This window comes from Chiloscyllium plagiosum, chromosome 32 (assembly GCF_004010195.1).
Source record: "Chiloscyllium plagiosum isolate BGI_BamShark_2017 chromosome 32, ASM401019v2, whole genome shotgun sequence".
Classification (NCBI taxonomy): domain Eukaryota; kingdom Metazoa; phylum Chordata; class Chondrichthyes; order Orectolobiformes; family Hemiscylliidae; genus Chiloscyllium; species Chiloscyllium plagiosum.
Window position 1 is genome coordinate 31418871 of NC_057741.1, and position 27119 is coordinate 31445989.

The 27119-nt window shown below is 40.2% G+C and overlaps 2 protein-coding genes across 4 annotated transcripts in view; one reads left to right on the forward strand and one right to left on the reverse strand.

The window, feature by feature from the left end:
• The window catches only part of ints12 (integrator complex subunit 12), a 14944-nt gene extending 11064 nt beyond the window's left edge, over positions 1–3880 (forward strand). Inside the window, exon 6 of the mRNA XM_043674351.1 lies at positions 2077–3880. Within this exon, the coding sequence (XP_043530286.1) occupies positions 2077–2640 (564 nt within the window). The 3' untranslated portion in view covers positions 2641–3880. The remainder of the gene's footprint in view (positions 1–2076) is intronic.
• A 14869-nt stretch (positions 3881–18749) lies between these two features.
• Positions 18750–27119, reverse strand: part of ppm1kb (protein phosphatase, Mg2+/Mn2+ dependent 1Kb) — a 41671-nt gene continuing 33301 nt past the window's right edge. For all 3 annotated transcript variants that reach the window (XM_043674352.1, XM_043674354.1, XM_043674353.1), the window contains exons 6-7: positions 26948–27082; positions 18750–23254 (exon numbers count right to left, since the gene is read on the reverse strand). In XM_043674352.1, the coding sequence (XP_043530287.1) occupies positions 23123–23254; positions 26948–27082 (267 nt within the window). In that variant the 3' untranslated portion in view covers positions 18750–23122. The remainder of the gene's footprint in view (positions 23255–26947; positions 27083–27119) is intronic.

A 27119-nucleotide genomic window follows, 5' to 3' on the forward strand; every position in this document is an offset into this window, starting at 1 on the left:
TCACCTATTGTACTCTATGCTACTTTCTCCCCACCCCCACCCTCCTCTAGCTTATCTCTCCACCCTCAGGCTCTCTGCCTTTATTCCTGATGAAGGGTTTTTGCCCGAAATGTCGATTTCGCTGTTCCTTGGATGCTGCCTGAACTGCTGTGTTCTTCCAGCACCACTAATCCAGAGGCATGTAATTGGGTTTTTCTGAACTGTTTATAATCCCTGTTATGATATTTAGAATGTTGGTCTGGATTCTATCTGATGTTGCTAGCTGCATTAAATGGAAGGGGATCATCTATCCACTATGTCTCTGCCAGCCTTTTGCTCAAGCAATCCAGAACCAATCTCCTGTCTCACCCTGCTTTTTCTGCTACCTCAAGTGTTTCTCCACTTGTTTTTGTACAAGCATTTGAAAGTATCATTATTGTTCATTTTAAAAATTAGTAAAGAAACACCAAAAGCAAACAATCTTTATATAACTGTATACTAATAGGAAATGTTTCTTCCTTTTTATATATCATTTACAATGTTAAAGTCCATCCTGCAATTCTAGGATCACTTGTGACAGTCAAATAGAGAAACTTGCATTTTTATGGCACACTTCACAACCACGGGACATGTCAAAGCACTGTACAGTCAATGCAACATAATCACTGTTGTAACATAGGAAGCAAAAGGCCCAAAATATACAGCAAATTCCTCTAAATCTCAGCGTGACAATAAGCTGATATTTCTTATTGTGATGTTGTTTGATGCATAAATATTGGGCAGGACACTGAGATGGCTCTTCTATTCTTTTCCATCCAGCTGAGTAGCAGAAAGGGCCTCAGTATGTCATCACCATCAGTGCTGTGCCCCACGTACTACACTGGAATATCAGTCTCAGTTTTTGCACTCAGATCCTGGAGTAGAGTTTGAAGCCAAAGTTTTGTGACTTGGAGGTGACAGTGTTTCCTCTAAGTCTGTGCACTGTTTTTAATGAACCTGTTCAGAGATGTTATGACACACCTCTGGAGCAGGTGGGGTTTCAAACTGGACCTTCTAGTCCAGAGGTAGGGACATTGCCACCATACCCATGAAATATTCATTCCTCTTGCCAGAGTTCAAATCCATAGCAGTGAAATCACTAAAACTGTAGCCATCAGGGTAAGGCTCATCCTTTTGAAGTAGAACTGGTTTGTATTTATTTCTGAACTACAGCTTGTGTGAATTCTGTGGACTTTGAGGTTTGTTTCAAATGAAGCAGATTAAGAAAAGAACAAAGAAAATTTACAGCCCAGGAACAGGCCCTTCGGCCCTAGTAGGTGAATCCTGAACAGGAAACAAAAATCAGTAGTTAAAGATGAATGGAAATATGGATTTAGTCTTTTTCTTAGGTGTCTAAAACTCTTTGAAAAGCAGAAAACTGCAGATGCTGGAAGTTTAAAGTAAAGGCAAAACTAAACAGGTCTGTCAGCATTTGCGGAGAGAGACAAAAAAACTGCAGCTTCTGGAATCCAAAATAGGCAGGCAGGAGGCTGGAAAAACACAACAAGCCAGGCAGCATCAGAAGGTGAAAAAGTCAAGGTTTTGGGTGTAACTCTTCTTCAGGACTGGGGGTGCTGCAGATTAAAGGGGGAGGGTGGGCAGGGTGGTGAAGTGGGGATAGGTGAAGACAGGTAGAGGGTACGACCTGGTTGGTAAATGGGAGGAATGAATCCAGTTGGTGGCAGGGAGGAGTGGAAGGCGGGGGGAGGGGCTGGGAAGGAAGTCGGGCAATGGGATGGAAGGTTATTTGAAATTGGCGAACTCTGTGTTCGGGCTGTAGGCTGTCCTGGGCGGAAGGTGAGGTGTTATTCCTCCAATTTGCAGTTTGGTTCGTTGTGGCAGTGGAAGAGGCCGAGGATGGTCATGTCGGAGAGGGAGTGCCGAGGATGGAGAGAACTGAGTTAACATTTCCGGTCCAACAACCTTTCATCAGAACTGGGGAAAGTTAGAAACGGAATGGCTTCTGAGCTATGGGTGGGTGGGGAAAAGGACGAAAAGGAAGTCTGAGGTTGAGTGATGGACGCGAGAGGTCATTCTTCTGTTCTTTCTGTTTTGCAGGCATCTTCATCTGCTTCTGGCAATTCCTCCAGTTCAAACACCTCCTCGTCTTCTGTTAGTGGACTTACAGGATGGGCTGCCTTTGGAGCAAAAACATCCACTGCAGCACCCTCGACAGCTAAACTGGGATCGTCTGTGCAAAGCACCAGTGGAAAGCCCACAGCATCGGCCACAAATCAAAAAGCAGTGGGTCTCTCTGGACTGGCAACATCCAAAGCAGGACTGGGGTCAAAAATGACCACAGCCATTAGCTCCAGCTCTGGAGCTATAAAGCCACCCCCTCCCCTAACTCTGGGGAAACCAAGTCTCAACCGATCATCCAGCAGCGACAATGTTAGCAAGGTGGGCCTAACTGGGACAGGCAACAGTGGCAACCAGTCGAGTGGTGGGAATGGAGGGGGCACCTCCGCTGCTACTGGCAGTAACAATGGTGCCAAGACACCCACTGAAGTTGGTAACCCTTCTCTTGTTAAGTTGCCAACCTCTCAAGAGTCACAGCTTAATGCTATGAAACGGCTCCAGATGGTAAAGAAGAAGGCAGCTCAGAAAAAACTTAAAAAGTGAATGTTAACCTGCCCCGAATGGGTGTGCTTCTCTGTGTTTCTGCATTGAAATGCAGGCACCTCGTCATTGCCAAGGAGACCAGCAAAGTTACACCATGGATGTGCCCTTGTACACAGATGTCTCTTCCTGGTTTTCTTCCAAAGGTTTTTTTTGTGAGCAATGATAGAGTACGTAGAAACAGAAACCTGGAGCAGGAGTAGGCCATTCAGCCCTTAATGCCTTCTCTCCCATTCAAGATGATTGTAGCTGATCATCCAACTCCGTATCCTGTTCCCGATTTCTCCCCATCCCCTTTGAACCCTTTAGCCCTGAGAACTATATAATTTCCTTAAAAATATTCAATGTTTTGGCCTCAACTCCTTTCTGTGGCAGAGAATTCCACAAGCTGACAGCTCTCTTTGAGTTATGCCTCATCTCAGTCCTTAATGGCCTTCTGTGTATCCTTACACTGTGACCCCTCGTTCTGGACACCCCTGTCATTGGGAACATCATTCTTGTTTACCCTGGCCATTCCTGTTAGAATGTTATTGGTTTCTGAGATCATAATTCTCTCTTGTCCCAAAAGGCTTCCTAAAATGTATCCAATATTTGGTGGTGAGGGAGGGCCTTTCTCATTCTGAGTGGGTTCAACCTACAAGCTGCAGAAATAAAGCGTTAAACATGGAGACTTTAGCACATGGGAACTGAGAGATCCTGTTGTCTAATGCAAAGAATTCATTAGTTTTAAAGGTTGACATTTTTAACAATTAATTTCCTGTCAGTCATTTTTATATAAAGATATGTCTGTTCTAAACAGATTGTTGGTGAATCGGGTCAGTTTCCTGATCAAATGTGTTCTGAAGCAGACCTGGCTGATTTAAGCCCACTGACGATGATCTTGCTTATCAAGTAATGCAGTGTCTGTTTGTAGGGGCTGGTTACTTCTTGTGTGCTGCTCATTACAATGGCAGATGCCTTCTTTCTTAACCCATTCTGTGGTTTTCTCAGATAGCAGACAGAAAACTTACCCTGAAATTTTAGTAACTGAGTTCTCAATTGGCCAAAAACATTTTGCACTTCTCAAAACAAATCTTGAAAGTTGAGTGAGAGACCAGTTTACTGTGATGTTAAAGACAAGGGAGGTTTTAATTCTGTGTCACATGGACCTTTTTTTTTACATGTTTTGTCTTGTGTATATTACTTTCAGTGGAGATGTCTCCAGTTGGTGAACTGCACTGGTATTAAAAAGGAATTAAAGTCATACCCTGTTAATATTCTTTTTCTACCCTGTACAAATCACCCTGGAACTTGCATCATGTTTTTATTGAGTCCCAATGTGCTTTATCACAGTGGGTATTTATAGAGTCATTCGGCACCAAAATGAACCCTTTGGTCCAACCAGTCCATGCCAACCATAATCCCAAATTAAACTAGTCCCACCTGCCTGAGCTTGGCCCATATCCCTCCCAACATTTTGTTTCATGTACTTATCTAAATGCCTTTCCAATGTTGTAACTATACCCACATCCACCACTTCCTCTGGAAATTCATTCCATACACGAACAACTCTATGTTTAAAAACAAAAAAAATTTCTTAATTTTTAACACATGGGGAAAAATGGCAGCCAGTTTTCACACCTGGAGATCCTAAGAACGGCATTGAGATTAGCTATAGTTTCCACTGCAGAGCCAGTGCTCTTCTGAATATTAGTAGACATTGCCATACTCCTGAGGATCACTAGGGATCTTTTATATTCACTGGAGCAGGCAGACAGTAACTCATTTTAACATCTCATTTTAAAGGCTGCACCTCTGACACCATAACAATCCCCAGAAATGCTCTGTATTCCATGAACATGTTCCTTCAAAAAGGAGGTAAAATCAGCTAAGTTTTGCCATTAAGTGCCAACCATGACATGTCCTTGTAGGAGAACCTAGAAATAGGGATCATTCTTTTAAAATAAGGGATCATCCATTTAAGATCAAGAGGAGACGAGGCAAGGTGGTAACATAGTGACAATATCACTGGAGTAGTCATCCAGGACCCCAGGCTACTGTTCTGTGGTCATGGGTTCAATTTCCATTTGGAACATGATGAAATTTCAATTCACTTAAAGTTTGGAATATTGCAACTATGTACCCCACTTGTTGGTTGTTGTAAAACCCATCTTGGTCACATTTATGAAAAGAAATCTGGCATCCTTACCTGGACTGGTCTTCATGTGAATCCAGACCCAGAGCAATGTAGTTGACCTTTAACTGCCCTCTGGGCAATTAGGGGTGGATAATAAACATTGGCCCAGCCAGCAATGCCCACGTTCTACAAACAAATGAAGAAATTTTAAAAACAATCTCCAAGGGTTATGAATCATTGGAAATTACTTCCTTCAAAAAAGAAAAGTCTTTTACAGATCTTCACGAAAAGCCTTTTACTGTTTATAAGGCAAAGAGAAATTATTGATAAGGGCAAAAAGTTATTGGATTAGGTAGGAATGTCACGATCTGCAGCACTGAAACATCCTGATGAAGGGCTTATGCCTGAAACGTCGACTCTCCTGCTCCTCGGATGCTGCCTGACCTGCTGTGCTTTTCCAGTACCACTCTAATCTTGACCCATATCCTCTCAAGCCTTCCTATTCATATACCCATCCAGGTGCCTTTTAAATGTTGCAATTGTACCAGCCTCCATCACTTCCTCTGGCAGCACATTCCATACACGCAACACCCTCTGCGTGAAAAGGTTGCCCTTCAGGTCCCTTTTATATCTTTCCCCTCTCACCGTAAACCTATGCCCTCTAGTTTTGGATTCCCCCAGTCAGGGAAAGAGTTTGTCTATTTATCGTATCCATGCCCCTCATGATTTTATAAACCTTGAAAGGTCACCCCTCAGCCTCCGACACTCCAGGGAAAACAGCCCCAGCCTGTTCAGCTTCTGCCTATAGCACAAATCCTCCAACACTGGCAACATCCTTATAAATCTTTTCTGAACCCTTTCAAGTTTCACAACATCTTTCCGATAGGAAGGAAACCAGAATTACGTGGAATATTCCAAAAGTGGCCTAACTAACGTCCTGGACAGTTGCAACATGACCTCCCAACTCCTATACTCAATGGTCTGATCAATGAAGGAAAGCATACCAAACGCTGCCTTCACCATTCTCTCTATCTGCAACTCTACCTTCAAGGAGCTATGAAACTGGGGCGGCACAGTGGTTGGCACTGCTGCCTCTCAGCACCAGGGTCCCAGGTTCAATTCCAGCCTCTGGTGTCTGTGTGGAGTTTGCACATTCTCCCCGTGTCTGCATGGGTTTTCTCCCCGTGTCTGCATGGGTTTCCTCCCACTGTCCAAAGATGTGCTGGTGAATTGGCCATGTTAAATTGCTCATAGTGTTAAGTGCATTAGTCAGAGGGAAGGTGGTCTGGGTGGGTTACTCTTCAGAAGGTCAGTGTGGACTTGTTGAGCTGAAGGGCCTGTTTGCACACTATAGGGAATCTAATCTAAACCTTCCTCCATAAACCTGCACTCCAAGGTCCCTTTGTTCAACAATACTCCTGAGGACCTTACCATTATAAGTCCTGCTAAGGTTTGCTTTCCCAAAATGCAGCACCTTGCATTTATTTAAATTAAACTCCATCTGCCACTCCTCAGGCCATTGGCCCATCTGATCAAGGTCTCATTGTAATCTGAGGTAACCTTCTTCACTGTCCACCAAACCTCTGATTTTGCTGTCATCTGCAAACTTACTAACTATATTGACTATGTTCATATCCAAATCATTTGTATAAATGATGAAAAGTAGTGGACCCAGCACCAATCCTTCTGGCACTCCACTGATCACAGGCCTCCAGTCTGAAAAACAACTGTCCACCACCACTCTCTGTCTTGGGGTGGCATGGTGGCTCAGTGGTTAGCACTGAGGCCTCACACCGCCAAGGACCTGGGTTTGATTATAGCCTCAGGCAATTGATTGTGTGGACTTTGCATATTCTCCCCATGTCTGTGTGGGTTTCCTCCCACAATCCAAAGATGTGCAGGATAGGTGAATTGGCCATACTAAACTGCCCATAGTTTTCAGGGATATGTAGGTTAGGGGTTAATATAGGGGAATGGGTTTGGATGGGATACTCTTTGGAGGATTGGTGTGAACTTGTAGGGCCGAAGGACCTGATTCCACACTGTACGGATTCTATGATTCTATCTTTGAGCCAGTTAGTATCCATATGGCTAGTTCTCCCTGAATTCCGTGAGATCTAACCTTGCTAACCAGTCTCCCATGGGGAACCTTGTCAAACGCCTTACTGAAGTCCATTTCGATCACATCCACCGCTCTGCCCTCATGTTGGAGTCAGATTAGCTGCAATCTTATAGAATGGTTGGACACGCTTAGGCACTGAGTATTGTTTTGTATGTTTGCATTTTTTTGTCAAAAGAACTTTATAAACGCAACATTACAGCTTCCATTATTCAGCTTTGATCCATGGTATTTCACTGACAGTGTTTCCATGGGACCTGAGGCAAACCTTAGAATATAAATTGAGTGTTGAACCATTTGGAACATAGCAACCGAGGTATGATTAAGCCACCCAGCATTTTAAGCTTGTTCCAGCGTTCACTCAGGGAGACGGTGGCTGATTTGTACAACTTCTTCATTTATACGCTGGGGCTGCAAATGCCTCAACACTCATATCTAACAAAAAAAACTACCTCAGTCATAATTTTCAGCAGTCTGAACAGTTAATTGCTCCATTTGACACTACTAACTTATCATAACAAAGAACAAATCTTTAATGGAAACTTGATAATTCAAACTAAATTACATTCATGGAGGGTGATAATTCACTCCAGTCACTCTGGTGCCCACTTGGGCACCACATGCTCCTACTCCAGGGACAGGAGCTGGGATGTAGCGACAGAAAAGAGGCAGACAGGCTGAAATGCCCTTTGGCTGTTCAGGGTCATGGCGTCATTGTAGCCAGTCTGATGAGCAATCCCACATAGAGATCTCCCTCAAGTGATTAAGGAGATGGGACACTGAACTGAACTGAATTGAACGGAAATGGTCAGGTTTGATTGCAATATTGAGGGCACAAGCTTTTGGAGCTCTGAAAACTTGTACTTCCAAATAAACCTGTTGGACTATAACCTGATGTTGTGTGATTTTTAACTTTGCAAAAGTAAGGACTGCAGATGCTGGCGATCAGAGTCTAGATGGTTTCCTGATGAAGGGCTTTTGCCTGAAATGTCAATTTTCCTGCTACCTTGAATGCTGTCTGACCTGCTGTGCTTTTTCAGCACCACTGTAATCCTGATTTTTAACTTTGTCCACCCCAGTCCAACATCGGTATCTCCACAGTATTAGGGTGGCACAATGGTTAGCACTGCTGCCTCACAGTGCGAGGACCCTGGGTTCATTTCCACCCTTAAGAGACTGGCTGTGTGGTGTTTGTACCTTCTCCTCATGTATGCGTGGGTTTCCTCCAGGTGCTCTGGTTTCCTCTCAAAGTCCAAAGATGTGTAAGTTAAGTGGATTGGCAATGCTAAATTGCACTGTAATGTCCAGAGATGTTAGGTTGGGTGGGTTGCTGTGGGAAATGCAAGGGATAGGGTAGTTGGGGTGGATCTAGCTGAGATGCTCTTTGGAGGGTTGGTGTAGACTCTTTTGGGCTGAATGGCCTGTTTTCACACTGTAGGGATTCTATGGATCTCCTGAGCTAGCTGATTCAGAATCATCAGCAAGAGGGTGACTAAACTGGTTTATGGACTTTGCTCTTGATCACTACCTAGTGGTCTCCTTCTGGAGATGCATCTGAGTGAGGCGTCAGGTGGACTGGGTCTGATTCCTTATGATCAGTCTGCAGATACTGTCAGCGCTCATGCATGGAGAAGGTTGCATTAGCAGAATATTGATGCTCAAGCAATATTACCAAAAGAAGCATAGGGAATGTAAGAAAAAGTCTTTTTGCGCAGCAAGGAATGCATTAGCTTGCACAAAGGATTTGGATCTGAGCAAAAAAGATTTGCAGGGCCATAGGAAAAGAGCAGGAGGGTAAGACTAAATGAGTTGCTCTTACAGAGAATAGCACAGACATGACAGGCCGAATGACCATATTCTGTGGCATAACCTTTGTATAAGTGCCACACCAAGGATTCATTTAGTGCCTTCAGACAGTAAATTAGACTAATCAGAAATTTTAAAAGGAGAAATAAGCTTGAATATGTAGTTATATCAAAACCGTTTCAGCCGTTCGACCTTCAAAAGTCATCCCACCCAATCCCTATAACCCTGCAATTCCTCTGGCCAATCCACCTAATCTTCACATCTTTAGATTGTGGGAGAAAACTGGAGAAACCTATGCAGACACGGGGAAAATATGCAATCTACAAACAGACAGTTACCTGAGGACGGGGGATCTCAAACCTGAGTCTCTGGTGCTCTGACACAGCAGTGCTAACCACTGAGCCACCTTGCAAGTGTTACCCACTGAAACAATCACAGTCTGCTTTCTTTCTGGCTGTTTAACAATTGCCAGAACTCCAGGATTTTAATTATAAAGTTCAGATGTGTTTCTGCTGGGTTAAATTTATTTATTGTCCAATCTTATTAGTTGTAGTCAGAAGTGTATCTTGTTTTTCTTTCAATTGTGCTGCCTTGAACTTCTGAATCATAGAATCCCTACAGTGTGGAAACAGACTATTTGGCCCAAAAGTCCACATCAACCCTCTGAAGAGTAACACACCCAGACCTATTCCCCTAACTAATGTGCCTAACGTACATGCCCCTGGACAATTTCCCATAGCCAGTCTATCTAACCAGCACATCTTTGGACTGTGGAAGCAAACCAGAGCACTTGGAGGAAACCCACAGATGCATAAGATGAATGTACAATCTCCACACAGCCTGAGGCTGGAATTCAAACCCAGGTCCCTGACACTGTAAGGTAGCATTGCTAACCACTAAGCCACCAGTCTGTCTGAGCTATTATTTTCTCAATATTACCAGTCCAACTGCTAGTTCCCATATTTGTTCTTGCTACAGGTGACCTTTTAGATTATATGGCAAATGTTGTAATGCAGGAATAGCAAGTGCAGTGAACATCATGTGTTGGGCCCTGATGCTTTGCATCACCTTCACTAGGGACCTGGATCAATCCTAGACAGGGGCTGACATCGTAGTACACAAGACCGTGGCTTCGAAGAATAGGAGGTTTTCACATTCTTGAGCACATGGGGGAGCTAGAGAGACATTTTCCAGGGTTCCATAGCCCTGGGAATTCCTGGGTCTTTGCATCTCCCAGGAGACTAGAAGTGTAGGGTGCTAGGGAGTTATTGAAAAGTGCTTAGTCATGAGGGTGCCACGTATGATTAACCAGATTCTGGTGCTGTTCAATTTGTCTGTTCCTTCGTAAAAGCTGTCAAGGCTTTAAACAGAGCCTTTATCTGTCAGTGTTTACTGTAGCTCTTAATGATTGTGCAGTGACAGGGGTCTGAATGTGGGCCAGGCGACACCATTTCAGCACTGAGCCATACTACATTAGATTTCGAAAGGTGCTATTTGATCAAATTGCAGCCAGCTACCACACTCATTAAGCCTGGTGACCGTTTCCAGCAACCACTGTGGAAAATAAATCACATAATATCTAAATATAAAGAGTGACACACTGATTGTCTGTGATGTAATATGCTCCTATGTGTGGAGTGAGAGATAATCTGAATGCAGAATATAGAGTGTTGTTTCCACAAATCCGGCATGGGATCTGAATTCTTGGGATTGAATTTTCATCACAAGCTTTCTTGTGGTGCAGGTTTACAGGACGTAAACTTGCTGGGTTAATCTTCTTGCACTTATCCAGCAACAGCTGTATCATTTCATTGTCACATGCACTCACACAAACATCTCCTTAGTCTAAGTATACACTGCCACACAGATACACTGTCACATTCGCAGGATAGGTTCACATCAGCACAAGCAACATGAACTTGTGTTTATATAGCACTCTTAATGCAGGAAACTATCCCATGGCGCATGCCAAGAAAAATTTACATATTTTAGGAGTGGGGGGCAGATTTTAAGTGGGTTTTAAAGAAGGTGAAGATGCTGGAGGGATATTGGGAGGGAACTCCAGAGAATGAGCTCTTGGTAGTTGCCCGCACAGACAGCATTGTGTGGAATGAAGGAATGGACAGTCATATAGTCAGTTCCTGAGGGACAGAGTTCAGGGGCTGGCAGAACCAGATGATATAGAAAATCACAAAAGTGCCATGAAAGGATTGAAACACGAGGATGGAGATTTGAGTTGTTAATTATTGCAAGTTAATTCCGGTCAGGCAAAGCAAGAGTGATGGATAAACAAGGTGCAGCAAAGGTCTTTGATGATCTGAAATTGACAGAGGGTATTAAATGGAAGATCGGTCAGGAAAATATTGGAATGATCAAGAGATGCAACAGCAAGATGAAAACATTCAAACATTTTTTTTAAATGATTTTGGTTTAGGGATAAAAAGATAAGCCAGCCAAGACAGCTTGGAGCATTTCCCTGACATAGTTTGAAAAGTGTCATGTGACCTTTTCAGGGTATCAGCTGTAAGCTTAAGTTCTGGTAAGAATGTTTAGCTATGTGCAACGTTAGACCAGGCACAGCAGCTCACCATACGTAGTGCGAAGGCATAACCCAACTTGTGGTCTGTACCCCTCAGAAGGACAAGATGTGGGAATATCCTGGCACTCCCAATTCCCTTGCCATATCAGCGAGGTTCAATATGTGACCTTGTCAGTGATGCCCATGCCTTGAGAATGTATAATTTCTAAAAGGGTTTCAGTTTCCTTATAGCCACATGTCTGGGGAAAGTCATAATACCACAAATTTATTTTTTTTCTTTGGGCTACAAGAATATTTTCAAAAGTTCAGAATATAAATGGAATGTAGATTCAGAGTGAAGATCCAAAGTTTTCTACTGATTAATTGTAAAATCAATTCATAAAATCATAAAGCATGGACAATGGAATAGAAAGAAAGTAATTAGTAATGTAGCGATTATGGGGCTAGACTCCAATTCGAGATATGGATTAAAATTATAGAGAGACTTTTGAATCCTTCTATGACACTTGGTGAACATAAATCTATCAATGAAGTAAATCTGAAATAAAAAGCCAGTAACACATTTGATACAATACAGACTCAGTGGGTCAAAGGGTCCCTTCACTACTGTATGATTCGATGATCCTGAAGGCATGAAGCTGCTCAAGGTAATTAGGAATGGGTAACAAATAAAACAAACAATCAGGATGCTAGAAATCTGAAACAAAAACAGAGAAGTCAGCAGATCTGGCATGCATCTGTGGGAAGTATGCAGGGGTAATGTTTCAAGTCCAGTGACTCTACAGCCAGCCAAGGCCACATCTGGTTAACAAATAGAAAAACAATACTGGATTGTGATAAAACCTGATTAGGTTCACAAATGCCCTTTAAGGAAGAGCACTTGCTCTTCTAATCCAGTCTGGCTCTTATTTGACCTGTGAAAAAGCCTCACAAGCCATTTAGTTGTGTCAGATTCCTATGGTATTTAATTGTCTATCTGAACTGCACAATTCAAAGAAGAAACTCCCTCGGTCCTTCTCAAGGACTATTAGTGATGGGAAGTAAATAAATTCTGGCCTTGCCAGTGATCCTCGCATCCTGTGGATGAATAAAAACTTATACATTTAATGGAGAAAAAAGAAACTTTAATGCAAGTAACAAATAATACGGTATAAAGTAATCTCACATAGACCCACTGACAGTGTAGCAGTGAACAGAGTGCATCAGGGAAATTTTGCTTTAAAAATAGATAGAATCTTGGAATGAAATTTGTGAAAAAATACAATTTTTTGATTTTGTTGAGGATTATTGAGAATGAAAGCGAAAACCAGCAACATAGCTGTTGACAAACGGACATGAGACATTTAACACGTCCTATAATCGGCTTGGAGTGGAATCAATTAACATTCTCACTATTACAAAAGCCACATGCCCAGTGTGTGTTAAAATGATATGTAATGATCATAAGTTGATCATGTGGGTGCAATATCTGGACATGACTCCTGAACCATGTGCATTCATTTGTTACTAACAATGGACATGGAACTACTATGATTTAAAGGGACTGTTGTCTTCTAATTTCATTTTTTTTAAGAATCCAAAAAAATTAAAAGGTGCTGGAAGTCAGAATGAAATAAAAAAGACAAATGCTCAATGCTCAGCCATTCTGTCAGCAGAAATGTGGAGAGAAAGAAAAAGCAGATTTCTGGTGGCCATGTTTTCAACACTTATTTTTAATATTCATTCGTGGGATGTGGGCATCTCTGACTAGGCTGGCATTCATTACCCATTCAGGATAGTTAAGAGTCAACCGTGATCCTGTGGGTCTGGAATCAAATGTAGTCCAGGCTAGATGAGGATGGCAATTTCCTTCCCTATAGGACATCAGTGAACCAGATGGGTCACTTCCTGATGCTGAGTGGCTCCCCCCTCATATTGTTTGGGAGATGCTGTTTGAAGTGTGGTGACATTGTGAAGCTTTACAGAATACACGCCTCAGTACACCACACAGTGTCTGACCTTCCCTGGAGGCACCTCTTGTAACTGAAGGTAAAGTCACCAGGGAACCGCTCTGTCTTTAGAGAAAGTGGTGGTTTAACCTGAGGATCACAACATACCTCACGCCCCCCCATCACCACCCCCCCCCCCCCCACCACCACCACCACCCACCAACAAGCAGGGGAGTGAGGTTGAGAAGGAAAAACGTCATAGTAATCTCAGCTGGTGTGGGAATTAAACCCATGCTCTTGGCATCATTCTGCATCGCAATCCAGCTATACAGCCAATTGGGCTAGCGTGTTAAGGATGGCAAATAGGCCCCACCACTGGGCATGAGAACAAACCCAGGCACCAGAGAGCTGGTGGTCTGGCTGGGCAGAGGAGGGGAGGCACTGCTGCAAGGGTTGGGAGACCTTGAAGGTGTCTCAATTTGGGGGGGGGCACATTCTGCAGACCTACAATTTATTCAAAATAGACAGTGCCCACAGCTGCCAAGATAGCAGAGTTTTAAACTGAGAATTCAACTGAAGCAAAGTCTGAGTCTCTCAATGACCAGTCCAGAATTATACCCCTGTATATGCACAGAGATAAACATTAAAATATGCGCAATATAGCCCTTTAAACCCTTCACAGATGGCTGTCCTTCTGACAAGAATTCTTACCTATTTACATTCTTTGTCATAGTAATAAAAGTTGCACGGGTATACATTACTTAATTGAACAGCACAGCCAAAATTGCACATTCTTCCCATTTCTAAACATTTTTTATGGCTGGTGAAGAAGATTGTAAAAGATTATTACCAAACAAAACATCCTATCTAATGTCCCTGTGATTTTCTCCAAGGATCTAGTGGCCTGGAGACAGCTCTTCAATTCCTGGAGACTCCAAGCCACCTTGTAGAGTTGGTAACTCGATATACATTGGGAGACAAAGCTTTACTGTGGTGTGACTTCCCAGCAAGGAAATCCTTGCAACATATATGCAAATTATGAAAATGACATTTGTGTGTCACCAAGAAACCAAGATTAAGAAATTACCTTAGGGTCTGATTGATGCAAGAAGATATCATATCTAAACAATGTGCCTGTTGTTTAGTAACTATTCTGTTATTTAACCTTTCTTTTGAAGGATTTCATTGTTGCCCAATTTTGATTAAATCCATTCTAGTCTGATCAATATAATATAGATTAGAGTGGTGCTGGAAAAGACCGAAACATCGATTTTCCTGCTCCTCGGATGCTGCCTGACCTGCGTGCTTTTCCAGCACCACACTAATCTAGATTCTGATCTCCAGCACCTACAGTCCTCACTTTTGCCTGATCAATATAATATGTTAACTGACTTGCATTAAATTGTGATTATTAGTGGCATCTTTCTAGCTGACAAAATGGCTTGCTCCATGGTGGTTATCAAGTTTATGTATTGCCTGGTGTGGCTCAGGAACTATTCTCTGGTACTGCAGTCTCTACTGCATTAGCTATAGACAAAGACTGTGTGTAGGGATTTGATGCACTCTGTTTTCTCTTGGACAACTGAGCTTCTCATTTCCACTCACCTCTTATAATGCTCTTTTCAAACATCCAACCTCCAACAGTCATGGCCATCAACAACTCACTCTCTATCTGTCAATGTCCACCATTTTCATATCTCAATTGCCGGTGTCCTTATGACAGGCATATGGATGTTCACGAGTCTGCCTCCTAGTGGAGCCCAAACATTCAAAGGCTGCACCTTGTTTTCATTGACATGCAGGAGGGGTCTCTAAGATCTCAAATGGAGTTACCCTTCCTCACTGAAGGGACAAAGGGCGCTGCAGGTGAATCTATGAATGTTGGAGTTTGTTCCTGAGCAGGAACACAGTGCCATGCTCATAAATTCAAGCTGAATATGGTCTAATGATCGAAGCAGTAAAAAGTGTTGTGCTGCCACACAATGAAAGTCATCCTAAATAGGAGAGGTGATAGCCTAAGCTTGTTTTCTCATTATCCCACTGGTCTGCAGTGATGTGTTCACCAACTCACTGCTAGCGGGAGTGTGGCTGGACCATAAGAGGGATGATGGTGAAAGGGGACTCTGCGTTGTCACCCACCCCATGGCCTCACTTCAATTTGAGCCCACTTGCAGCTTCACAGCCTGATGGCTAAGCCTGCTCCTGTACATGTGCACAGTGGAGTAGACTTGGTCAGACCCTCACAGGCTCCAGCACTCAGAAGACCTTGTTCAAAAACAGCTCAGCAATCACAGCAGGGATGTGATCAACTTGCTTCAACCTTTACTGAAGCCACACACAGGCGCTGAGCAGAGATGGAGTAAAGATTTCTATTTGGACAAGGTGCACATGGATGGGTGTTAAAATAATGGTAAGTTTCTGTTTTAATTTGAGCCAAATGAACATTACAGCTTTTTTAAACAACGTTCTGATTTTGTCCATTTTTGGTGGCTAGCTAGCAAGTGACCTTATCACTTATACTGCACAGTAAGATACGAACTGGTACTGAGCCTTGGGAATTAGGGAAACAGTTCTTGGTTGTTTGCAGATCTGCTCTGTGTTACTCGAATTGAAGAAGTTGGGGGGAGGAAGGAAGTGGCTTTTGCATGTGGCTGGCAGTTGGAGGAGTCAATGTGAACCAGCTGTGTCCTACTGATGGTGTATTGCCCTCATCAGGTTCCACCTCCTTCTCCACCTTCACCTCTCAACAGACTATGTTTAGCACCTTATTCCTCTGACAATCCCAAAACTCACTGCTGCGCAATATCTTCCAGAATGCAACACATCAATACAATTCTCGAGACCAAGGCCAGTTGTGTACTAAAGAGCAAGACCAGACATTTAAAACGTATCTTCAGCCTGTCATATATATATATGGGGAGCAGTGAGTTCACTGGTCTGGGCAGCTCGTTTATGATGTAGAGCGATACCTAACAGCATGGATTTGAGTCCAGTACCGGCTGAGGTCACCATAGATGGCCCACATTCTCAAACTCTCTCCTCACCTGAGGGTGTGATGACCCTCAGTGATCAGTCATCTCCCTTTCTTTAATGAGAAATCAGACTGCAGTGACTGTCATGGGATTTTACAGTATCAGTCCCCAGTTGTGTCCCTTGCAGTGTGTCATTAGCCACAGGGTGGTATTCGTGGACAAAGGAACAGTTAACATTTCAGGTTTGTGATTTTTCATCATCATGGTAAACATTAGAGATATGATAAGTGACATGGGGAAAGGTGGGGAGAAAACAGTGCTTGTGTGTGATAGGATGGAAGACAGGAGAGATCAAATAAGACCAAGAATGGGCAGAACAAATGTGCTGAAGGGAGTGGTAATGAATTCTTTTGTTGAGGACTTGTATAATTATATCAAATTGCTATGGGTAAATAGGAAAAACATAACTTATAATAAAATGTGCACTGCTTGTGTTTTGTTCTTGCTGGTCAATTTCCCATGGCTTTGCACACAAATATTAAAGACCTGGATTAGTCTTCAATAGTATTTATCTTGACACAGTTCTGCCTTCATTTTAAAAGCCAACCATCTAGCATTATTTGTATATGTTTCTATTATTAAGAAAAAGAGCAGGCTTTGGTTTTCGGCTCAGTGTGTTTATGAAAACAAAGCATCACCAAATCAGGTCAACTTATCATTTATTCAGATTGCTACACTATTTGCTGTTCTCACTTTTAGATAAGACAATCATCCAAGTTCTGGTTTGTCCACTCAGGTGAATATGAAAGATCCCATGGCAGAAGAAAAGCTGCAGAATTCTTTCTGGTGAGTCTTTGGTAACATTCATCGCTCAACCACCATAATTAAAAGAAAATTTACATTATCAGAATATTTGCTGAAAAAAAAGATTATGTTTCCTACATGATAAATGCTACCCCTTTGAGATGTAATGTTACAAAACACAACCATATATAAATGTGAGCACTTTCTTTTTAATCTCAAAGCCCTCTGATCTCACTGGATTAAAAACAGCAGTCATATTAACTATACTACAAAAAGTGACTACATCATTAATAATAAAAACTGGAGAAACAGGTCCAGTGGCATTGCTGAAGAGAAAAAAAAAGAGTTCACGTTTCAATCAATACGCTCCTCCTGAACTGGTTCTGGAAGAGTTCTATTTTAATCAAAACATTAAATCTGTGTCTCTCTCCACAGATGCTGCCAGACCTGCTGAGTTTCTCTAGAATTTTGTTTTTATTTCAGATCTCCAGTGTCTGCAGTATTTTGCTTTTATGACTGACTATTAACTTTGGGGGAATCATGTGTACCTGCAGGTCCTATATAATTAAATTTATTGATTATTGGATAATTTAATTAAGATAAATCTAGTGTTATAAATATCAAGTTGTAAAACAGCTCTACAAGATGTTAAGGAGGAACGTAGGCCAAGAGGAAATTATATTGGATGCAATAGTTAAACAGATGAATGGGAAGACAGGGAAATTTATGGAACTTTTATTCAGGTGAGCTCATCATGCAGCAGTTTGTTCAAGACTTATAAAAATGTCATGCATTAATTGATCCAACTCATTCTCTTATTTTCTTGAAAGGTTACCAACATATTCTAAAGTTTTAGCCTTCCCCCACACCCTCTCCATATTGATACACAGATGTCAGAAAGTACAAATGTTATGAAATGTTGGGTGTACACAGTCACATAGCTAACTTGTTTCCTCACATTATTCCTCCTTTTATAACTATAAATTGCCCCCGTTTTCTGGCGATTTATACTGGAGTACCATCCTACTGTTGAGCATTGCCCTGGTAGTAAAACAAAGAATGAGTTACGATCGGCACCACTTATAACCACAACATGTCCATGTGCTTGAACCTAAACTTGTGGTCTTGAAATGCAGTCATTATTGTACATAGTTTTTTGAATTTGATCTTTAGGTGACAACAGAATAGGAATAGACCATTCAGCCAGAAGCTCTATCATTCATTTGGATTAAAGCTGGTCTGAGCCGCAATTCCATTTAAGACATTAGCTTTATATCCCTAATAACCTTGCCCCAAGTAAAAATAGTGAAAAAAATTTCCAACTGAACCAGCATTCAGGTCTTTAGGAGGCTGGATTTTGAATAATCTTTGTAAATGACTGCCACACATGATTTGACTCCTCAAAGGATTAACCTCCAGTTTTAAGATCATGTCTGCTTTGTATTTCTCCCCACCACAGAAAATGATATCTGTATCTGCTCTCTAGAGACCTTTCAAAATCTTACTGGATACTATAGGCTTACCAACTGCTATGCAACTCTTACGCACAGCTTTAAGAAACATTCTGGTAAATAGAATGTGTTATCCAGTGCTATTGTACTGTTCATTAATGAGCACTGACCAGTGTTTTTCAATTTAGCATCCTAATTTTAATTTTGTCAAGGCTTTGAGAGATATTGTACTAAATGTTTACTCCACGGAAACAGCAAGTTTTGGGATGAGAAGAATCATCCCAAACAGAAAAAGAGGATAATTGGGAATGAATAACAATTGCTCACAACATTCAACCCATTTAAGAATTTTGTGTGGTTTAAAATCACATGCAAAATTATATGTAAATAATTTTATTTGAATATTCTCAAATGTTACATACAGCTTACATTTTTCACAGTTACTGTACACAGCAGTACATGCTGTTTTCATCATGCATTACCCAAAACATCTACAATTCAAACTTGAAAATATTTGCATCACAGCCAATATCATACAAGCACCATCTCCCATACAGTAAATTCAAGCAGGACACTGGAAAAGGAAAAAAGGTGGGAAATCTAATAATTTGGTCAGGTTGATATGAAAACCTTTGAAGTTCAGGCTTCTAATACAAATAAAATAAATCAATTACAAATATATGAAAAGTAATCACACTATCAATTAATAGATGTTGTAATACACATTCATTTGGCAAATTCCGTCAATGATGGTTGCACGTACTAAAACTAGACCGGACAAATGATAAAAGAAAAATCTTGAAAAAAAAAGACTACATATGCAGCACTGCTCCAGTTTTAATGAATCCGACATACAGTTGCTTTCACATTCTATTTGGCTTACTTGCTGCTCTACATTAAATAAGATACTGACTGACTGATTTGATCCAAATGTGATACCAGGTACTTACGTCAATAAAAAAAAAACTTCATTCACAGCAAGTTCTTCTCAGAATTGACTTGCTAGAGAGCTTAAAATAACTCATTGGCTTGCTAGGCCTCTTCAGAGGGTAGTTAAATGTCAAACATGTTGGTATGGATTAATAATATAGGTATATTGAATACAGATATCTAGGGCTCCTTGTGCGGCAGGGTAGTGTCCATACCTCTGGGCAAGGAGGTCTGGGCTCAAGTCCCACCTGCTCCAGAGGTAGGTCATAACATCTTTGAACAGGGTAATTAGGAAATATCCAAAATCAGTAGGTTTCCTTCTCTTAAAAAAAAAACCGATGAATCAGTTGAATGTAAGACACAATCTGACATCTTCATTGTCATGAACCAATATCTTCAAAATGAAACTGTGGTATGAACTTGAATTGTCTGGATTATCGCTTCAGTAATGTCTCCATTCTACCAACATCCCTGAAAGATGGCAAAATACAACCAATACGTTCCAGATGTACTGCCCTCAGGATAAATAAGATACAGACAATATTATAAGCCTTGTTTTTATAAGCACACAAATTATTGCTCACTAGTTCCACAAAAGCTAAAAATGATCATTTTGTTTTGTGTGTAATGTCTGCTAAGAAGTTAAGCACCACTGAATAACGATTGAGGTGAATCATTAAAATTACTGATTTCATTTCATTAGATCCATCACTAGTTCACATTTGCACAACTTTGCAATCAATTAGTGATATCAAAACACAGATGGGTACTGAGTGCAATAAGCAGACAAACTTACAGCAACACTACAGCTAGTGTGGCAAAGCAATAGAACAGAGTATATTATGCTAAATACAGTTATAGTTTGTTCTGTTATATTTCATAGTTCTTGGTTTCATTGACCAATATGGTGTTTTTCTGGAACGAAGTGTTTGGGTTTTGGGAGCTGCAGACAAGGCATATAAAATTGAATATTTTCTGATTCCAGTACATTTCTATATATTGAAAGCATCTATGCATTAAACAATGCAATACATACCCAACAGAAACTTTTAAAATGAATAGATTTCCTTCCAAATAAACATCCAAAATATTCACAAGAAGTCGAATTCATTGCTGTACCTTACAAAGAGCAATCCTTTAGATGAATACAATGTACATTTTCCAGCACTGCCTCCAAAATGTAATCAAACCCTGCTTTTGGGTTGCTAGGGTTTTACTGGTGTATAAAAAGACATGGTTAAAATACAAGGGCAAGATCTGTACAAAGTCAGTTCAACCATAATATAATACATATTTACCAACCAAGACAAAGATTAATGTATATTATGGATTTACTATATATAACAAATATTTACATATTATACATATTATAATACAAAACCTGGCAGAAGTACATGGATAGATTCAAGTCACAAAACATCTGGATGTGACCATTTTGAAAATTTCCCTATGTTCTATGTAATGTTCATTGCGTCAGCCAATCTAAGGATTTCGCTTCTAATTACCTTCATGTACTAAGTGCAGAACAGTCTTTATACTAGAGAGAGAGAGACTGACAGACAGACAGACACACAGCATGTCTCTTGGGATTAAATTATATTTAAAATAGCTACTGTAGTGCATTTAGTGCTGGCATTTGCACAACTGAGGTACTGAATCTTTTCTTAATAATTCTGCAAATTTCTACCATTTCCAGTAGTAACAGATAATATGACAAGCAAGTTTGACAGTACAGAAAGGAACCGTTGAAAATATCTAGATTTTTGAGAATCACATTATTCTATAACATATTTGGCTTCTTGACAAAAAGTATGTAACTGAGGAATTACCAAAATAGATGAAAACTGCAGAAAGTCTTTTTCCTATCTCTAGTCATTCTACTTTCACATTGATTAAACTGCAACATTTCATTTACCAGTAACACCATCAAATGTAAAACCAGCGCACAATATACAGCTGGCAAAGGGACCATCCACAAACTTTCATTTTAAAATTTAGGTCAGTGTACACTATCCAGCGTTAATTCAAAAACATGAACAAAGCTTGTGTGTAGAGTGATAAGGTTCTACTGTAGGATCCGGGGCAGAAAACAAGACGGAGAAAAGTAAGCAAATAAAAACTTTGCCATGGCTTACACTACCATTTTACATTATGCTTCAGAATTACGGTAAAGAATACATTCCTCTTATACATGAGTCCCCTCCTGTTCAAACTTGAAACAAATACTTTGAAAGTACTTCTCCAGTTTATTCCATAATGCCCCCAATGCCACATAAAGTTGACTAATCCTTCATCTCTCTCAAGGCATTTACACATCCCTTAATCCTCAGTAGAGGAAACATATTTAGTTCACAACTGATCTTAGTCAAATCTTTTGTAATGTAAAAGTACAAACTGTCAGAAAAAGGATTCATATTGGCCTGAGTTGCTTTAGATTCCAAAAACTCAAACTCCAGTTACTGGCAAGTTTCAATAACCCAAGCTCTCAGTTGTGTTTGCTCTCCACACACAATAAAAGACACACATGCTTGAGAATTTTGGGCACATTCAATAACAGAAAAATATGACCATGGAGAACATTCTTCCCATCTCATACTTCCTGTCATTTCCAACAATTTGTATTTAAATAATACCCTCAAAATAGAGAAAAAAGTACCAACTCACTTAACAGGCATAAATCATGCAGGCCATAGCAACTTAGCTGCCCTCCTAATTTGGGATCAAGTTGATACCTCACACCTCTCTGCTGAAACTCAAAATTAGATCCAAACCTACTACTTCAGATTTCTTAAATTCCATCTGAGACAAATGCTGGAAAAAGTAGGGCCAGAAAGGCACACCATTATATGTATATTCTGGTCTAGTTCTACACAGCCATTCCAGCAGTGACATCGGGAGGCACAGGTATTTGTGACAAAAATTACAAATCTTTTGACAGGCCTCATATCTATTAAAGATCAGCAGTTGAATTCTCAGTTACAGTGTCTGCCACATTTTGTTTACTATAAGGGACAAACATAAAAAAAATCTTCAAGTTCTAGTGAACGCACTTTAAAGCTCAAATTCCTTAATAGTATAGAAATATATTTCTCCCTGTGCTTTGGTCGCTATGCGTGACAGAGGAAATTAGAATACTCAGGGAAGAGTGAAAAAGCTTACATGCTTGAAAATCTTTTTGCCTGCTTAAATTAGCAAGAATGCAGCTCAAGATTAGATGGGGCAAGATTCGCTTCCACTGTATTTAAATTGCTCAAAGAGGAAGGAAAGGTTATTTCAAGTATATACTGGATAAGCTGTAGCAGTTTAATGGGGTCCAACTCAAATAAACAAATATCCCTTTCCCTGATTTCCAACACTGGATAATAACATGCAGTTCTTGTACTCAACAAACCTACTTGTTTCAATGCCAAAACTGAAAACACACTTGAACGGGCACAAATTGTCTTTGTACTGTTGCACCAAGATTAATACAACCAGTTACTGTGACTTACAACACAAGCATTTAAGAATTTATACAACGCAAATTTTATTGCAGCTAAACAGGCATCTAAAGTGATCAATTAGTGAAATGTCAATACCTCTACCAGTTTTGCTACAAAGATAACTTTTCTGTCCAGTTATTAAACTCGTTGTTAAAATAACAGAGCAATGTTTTAATTGTACATCTGGCGAGCTGTCTTCATTCACATTACAGGCTTTGACAGAATGAGTTTTTACCAAACGGAAAAGCGAAAGTATATGGTCTTTGAAAGTGGTCTTAAAATAGATAATTTTGAAAACTGGATTGCAAGTGGGCAGCACAGACTATAGCCTTTCCATTTCATGCCCATCTTCCACTTGAGACAAAGCTTCGGCTGAAAGAAAAGCTGGTGCCAGTGTTTTTGTGCTTTCCCCACGCACCAAATGGAATTACAATAACAGTACTGTTATCTTCTGCACCATAGTGCAGTGCCTGCAACAGAGGAGAAGAATATTATTAAACTACACAAGTAAAATGCTTCTGTGAGTCAGACTTCTTTTTAAACAAACTTTAGTTCATTTCAGCTATGACTGCCTCTACACAGTGCCCAATCTTGTTTCCTTGCTATGCAGAAGCAAAGTAAACAGGAGAAAGCAAACCACTCGCGGCAGTTTGTATTAGTTAAATAATGGCAAATCTGTACCTTAATTCCATTTAATTTCAGATTCCTAATACATCAAAATGTCTGCAAAACAAAATCTTCACCACATCCCATTCAAGTCCTCTTTGAATTTACACTCTTATCCTTCCAACAGAAAACTTTGCGGCTCTTATCACTGGCAATTCTATCAAATTTGCCTTCTCTCAGTGTCTTTGTACCTGTGATCTTAACCTCTGATAAGCCATCTGCATTCAATGTCTGATTTCCCCTACCATGCGCTTTAAAAATCTGTATCCTGATTTACATCAACTATTGATGGGGAAATTAACTCTCCCATCCCAATCTTGCCAACAACCTCACTCTTAAAATTTTTAATTCTCAATATCTGATCCTCCATCATTACAATTCCAACATCTACTTTTATTTCACCTAAGTGTGCTTACTTCTTAATTTGCAAATAAAATTATTCCCTCTAGTTCAGCTGCACTCTTCCCAATCACGAATTTGAAAGGTGAATTGTGAGCAAGATAGTAATGCTACTGGTCCATTGTTAAATTTGGCACAACCAAGACAAGCACTATTACATATCTATCTTCAGGTAAAACTATACATTTTTGTCATTCACTCTGAGCATGGGGTGAACCTTAGACTCTTTACTGCTGTAGCTCTCAACCATAACCAATACCAAGTGCTTCTCCACCAAGACAAAGACCAGCTGTACAGTTGCCTCCATTCTGTTCCCATTTCCTCACTCTCAGCCACCCACATAATACAGTATGTCTGCAGCTGCTATTCCACCCACTACAGCCTCACATAGTAAAGCTCTTCTATTCTCTTCCGATCAAACTTGCAACCTTTTTTGGGTAACGCAAAATTAATTTAACTGCCTAGGCCCTTGAAATGTGTCTGCCAGACTATGCAGATGCAGCAATTTTAAAGTCTCTATGCACTGTCTGAATGGGAATATCTGTAGGCTGTTTCCTACAGTCATATCACTTTTCCCTTCAAAAATCACTATTAGTGCCATACATGATTAAAGTTCCAGCCTAAGTTAAACAAACTCCCAACCTTCATTCTATGATCTGTGAAATTTTGTCACTTAACAGCTCTGTGCCCGATTTGTCTTAAACAAATCTGAATCCCTCAAGTTCACAGGTTACTCTTTATCAAATTACCAAAATTGCTCTAACCAGATTGTAAACAATAATAGGCAATGTAGAACAAACGCTACAACAGGTTCACCAATTCTTTGCCTTATGGTCCTTTTCAGCATAGCTTCACTTTAAGAGAATTAGGTTTTGGAGTTTATCTTAGAACTCACATTTTTTCTTAAATTTAAACTTTTGAACTACTTGCACACAAAAATTGACTGTGGCTCAATTTGCGCTTAAAATCAAGGAATCCTTCCTCCTTCACCTTTGTTTGCCTTTTACCTTTTGTCAAAACACCACTTTAGAAAACTGAATATTCTGCTTTGTGCTGTTGGTTTCTCTTCCCTGTGGTTTTGTGAACTTTTACAAGAGTTTGGTTCTACACCAGAAACAGTTTGCATTTGTTCCAGTCTTGGATTTAGCTTGTTCTTTCTTCAGCTGCTCTCCAGCCTTTGCATTGTCTTACAATATCATTAGTAAAATGCTGAAGAACTGGCAAAGGTGTATTTTGCAAGCATATGTCCTCACTAGCGTAGTCAGTTACATTAAAGGTGTGGACTGCGATAATTCTGGGCTGCAACAGTCCCAGTTAAGTTAGGTGGGTGGGTCAGAATCAGAGACATAGTTCATTTGATCCAATCACCGAGGGTCCCCCATTTGGTCGGAAATGGAGGCTCCCAGTACCTGCATCTATATATCCTGTCGTGCGTACAAAGCAGGCATCTTCCGGAGTCAGAAACAGACCTAGCTAAAAAATGGAGAAAGTGAGGACTGCAGATGCTGGAGATCAGAGCTTAAAAATGTGTTGCTGGAAAAGCGCAGCAGGCCAGGCAGCATCAAAGGAACAGGAGAATCGATGTTTCGGACATAAGCCCTTCTTCAGGAATGGAGAAGAAATTCAGGAATTCCTGAAGAAGGGCTTATGCCCGAAACATCGATTCTCCTGTTCCTTTGATGCTGCCTGGCCTGCTGCGCTTTTCCAGCAACACATTTTTAAGCTCTAGCTAAAAAAATGGGACCTACAGTTTCTTCAAATATTGGTTTGCCAATATTAACTCTGAAACCTACAAGTATTTACTTACTTGCCAATTAGTCAGAAATGCTCAACAAGGAACCCTCCCTATAAGCCAGACACTTCAATAATATCATAAACAAGAAGCAGTTGAAGAAATACAAATCTGAAATCAAATAGAATCGAGCAAATTCCACCAGGGTCAGTTTCTGAGTGCTGTTACGCAACCAGCACTTTAACATTTTAGTAGATCTATGCAAATAACACAATCATGTATCACATATTCAAAAGACTGCAGCTTGAAGTTCCAGTGGGACCTGATTAATTTTGGGGCCATGGTGAGTATGGATTTTAACATAGAACTCATTGCGTATTATCACTAGGATTTGAAAAAAAGGACATGTTTATGGATTGCAGAGGGCTCCCTATTAACAATTCTGAATAATTTATTGTTGGAAGTAATTACTCTGATGAGGTGAGTTATCAGGCAAGAAATTGTTCAGTTACACATCAACACTCAATGTATTCATCATAGGTTTAAAATACTATATCGTACGTAAATTAGACACCCCTCTTCTTTGAGGGGCTATGGTCACACAGAAATATTCTCCAAAATATTAATATACGCCTTATTCCAAATATTCCAGTTATGTCACAGTACTTTTTAAACATTAAGTATCAGTATAGATCAGTTAGGTCAAATATCCCATTTCTGACTTGCAAATTCCAGGTGTAATAACTTTCACCTAACCAGTTTGGCTGAAAACTGGTCCATAACTATTCTCCAAAAGAGGACTTTATCTTGGTGACTCTTGAAAAAGATTTTATATTTTTAAAAATCAGCACTTAACTTTTTTATACTTATATTTATTTCAATATTCTCAGCTACAATCTTTTAACTGAAGACTTTCAAAGGTAAAACATATATACTATATGCTCGGCTTCAGTTAAAAAAAAAGAAATTATAGGCAAAGTTGTTCTTAATTGGACTATTCAATTCAGGTTAAAGTAACAAATGATTTTTTTTAAAGAAGGTCAGATATGGGCATCACTGATAGGCTAGCACTTATTGTCTATCCCTGAATGCTCTCAAGAACTTAAAATTAATACATGGCTTTTGAGTTCATTTACAAAAAAACCCTTATAGACTCAAATACCATATATTGTTCACTTGAGGTAAACAGAGATGATTACATTAGCACATGAAGTATAAAGACAAATAGATGTAAGCATAAAAGTAAACAGTTCAACCATTAAAATAATCTTGCTTTCAAGACAGGCTGTTATATGAATGGATATTCTAGCACACAGGTAAATGCAAACGAAACAAACGGCACATGATTACATCAAGTTCCATTTACCTGTTCAACAATAACCTGAGCAGCCTCTATTGGATCATGACATTGACTGATGTGATCACAAATCTCTTGACTATTCATGATAAAGTTAATCCCATCTGTTGTTAGAACTAAAAAAGCATCATCTCCATGTTGCAGCTGCAGAAACAGTTTAAAAAAAAACAAATTACAGAAG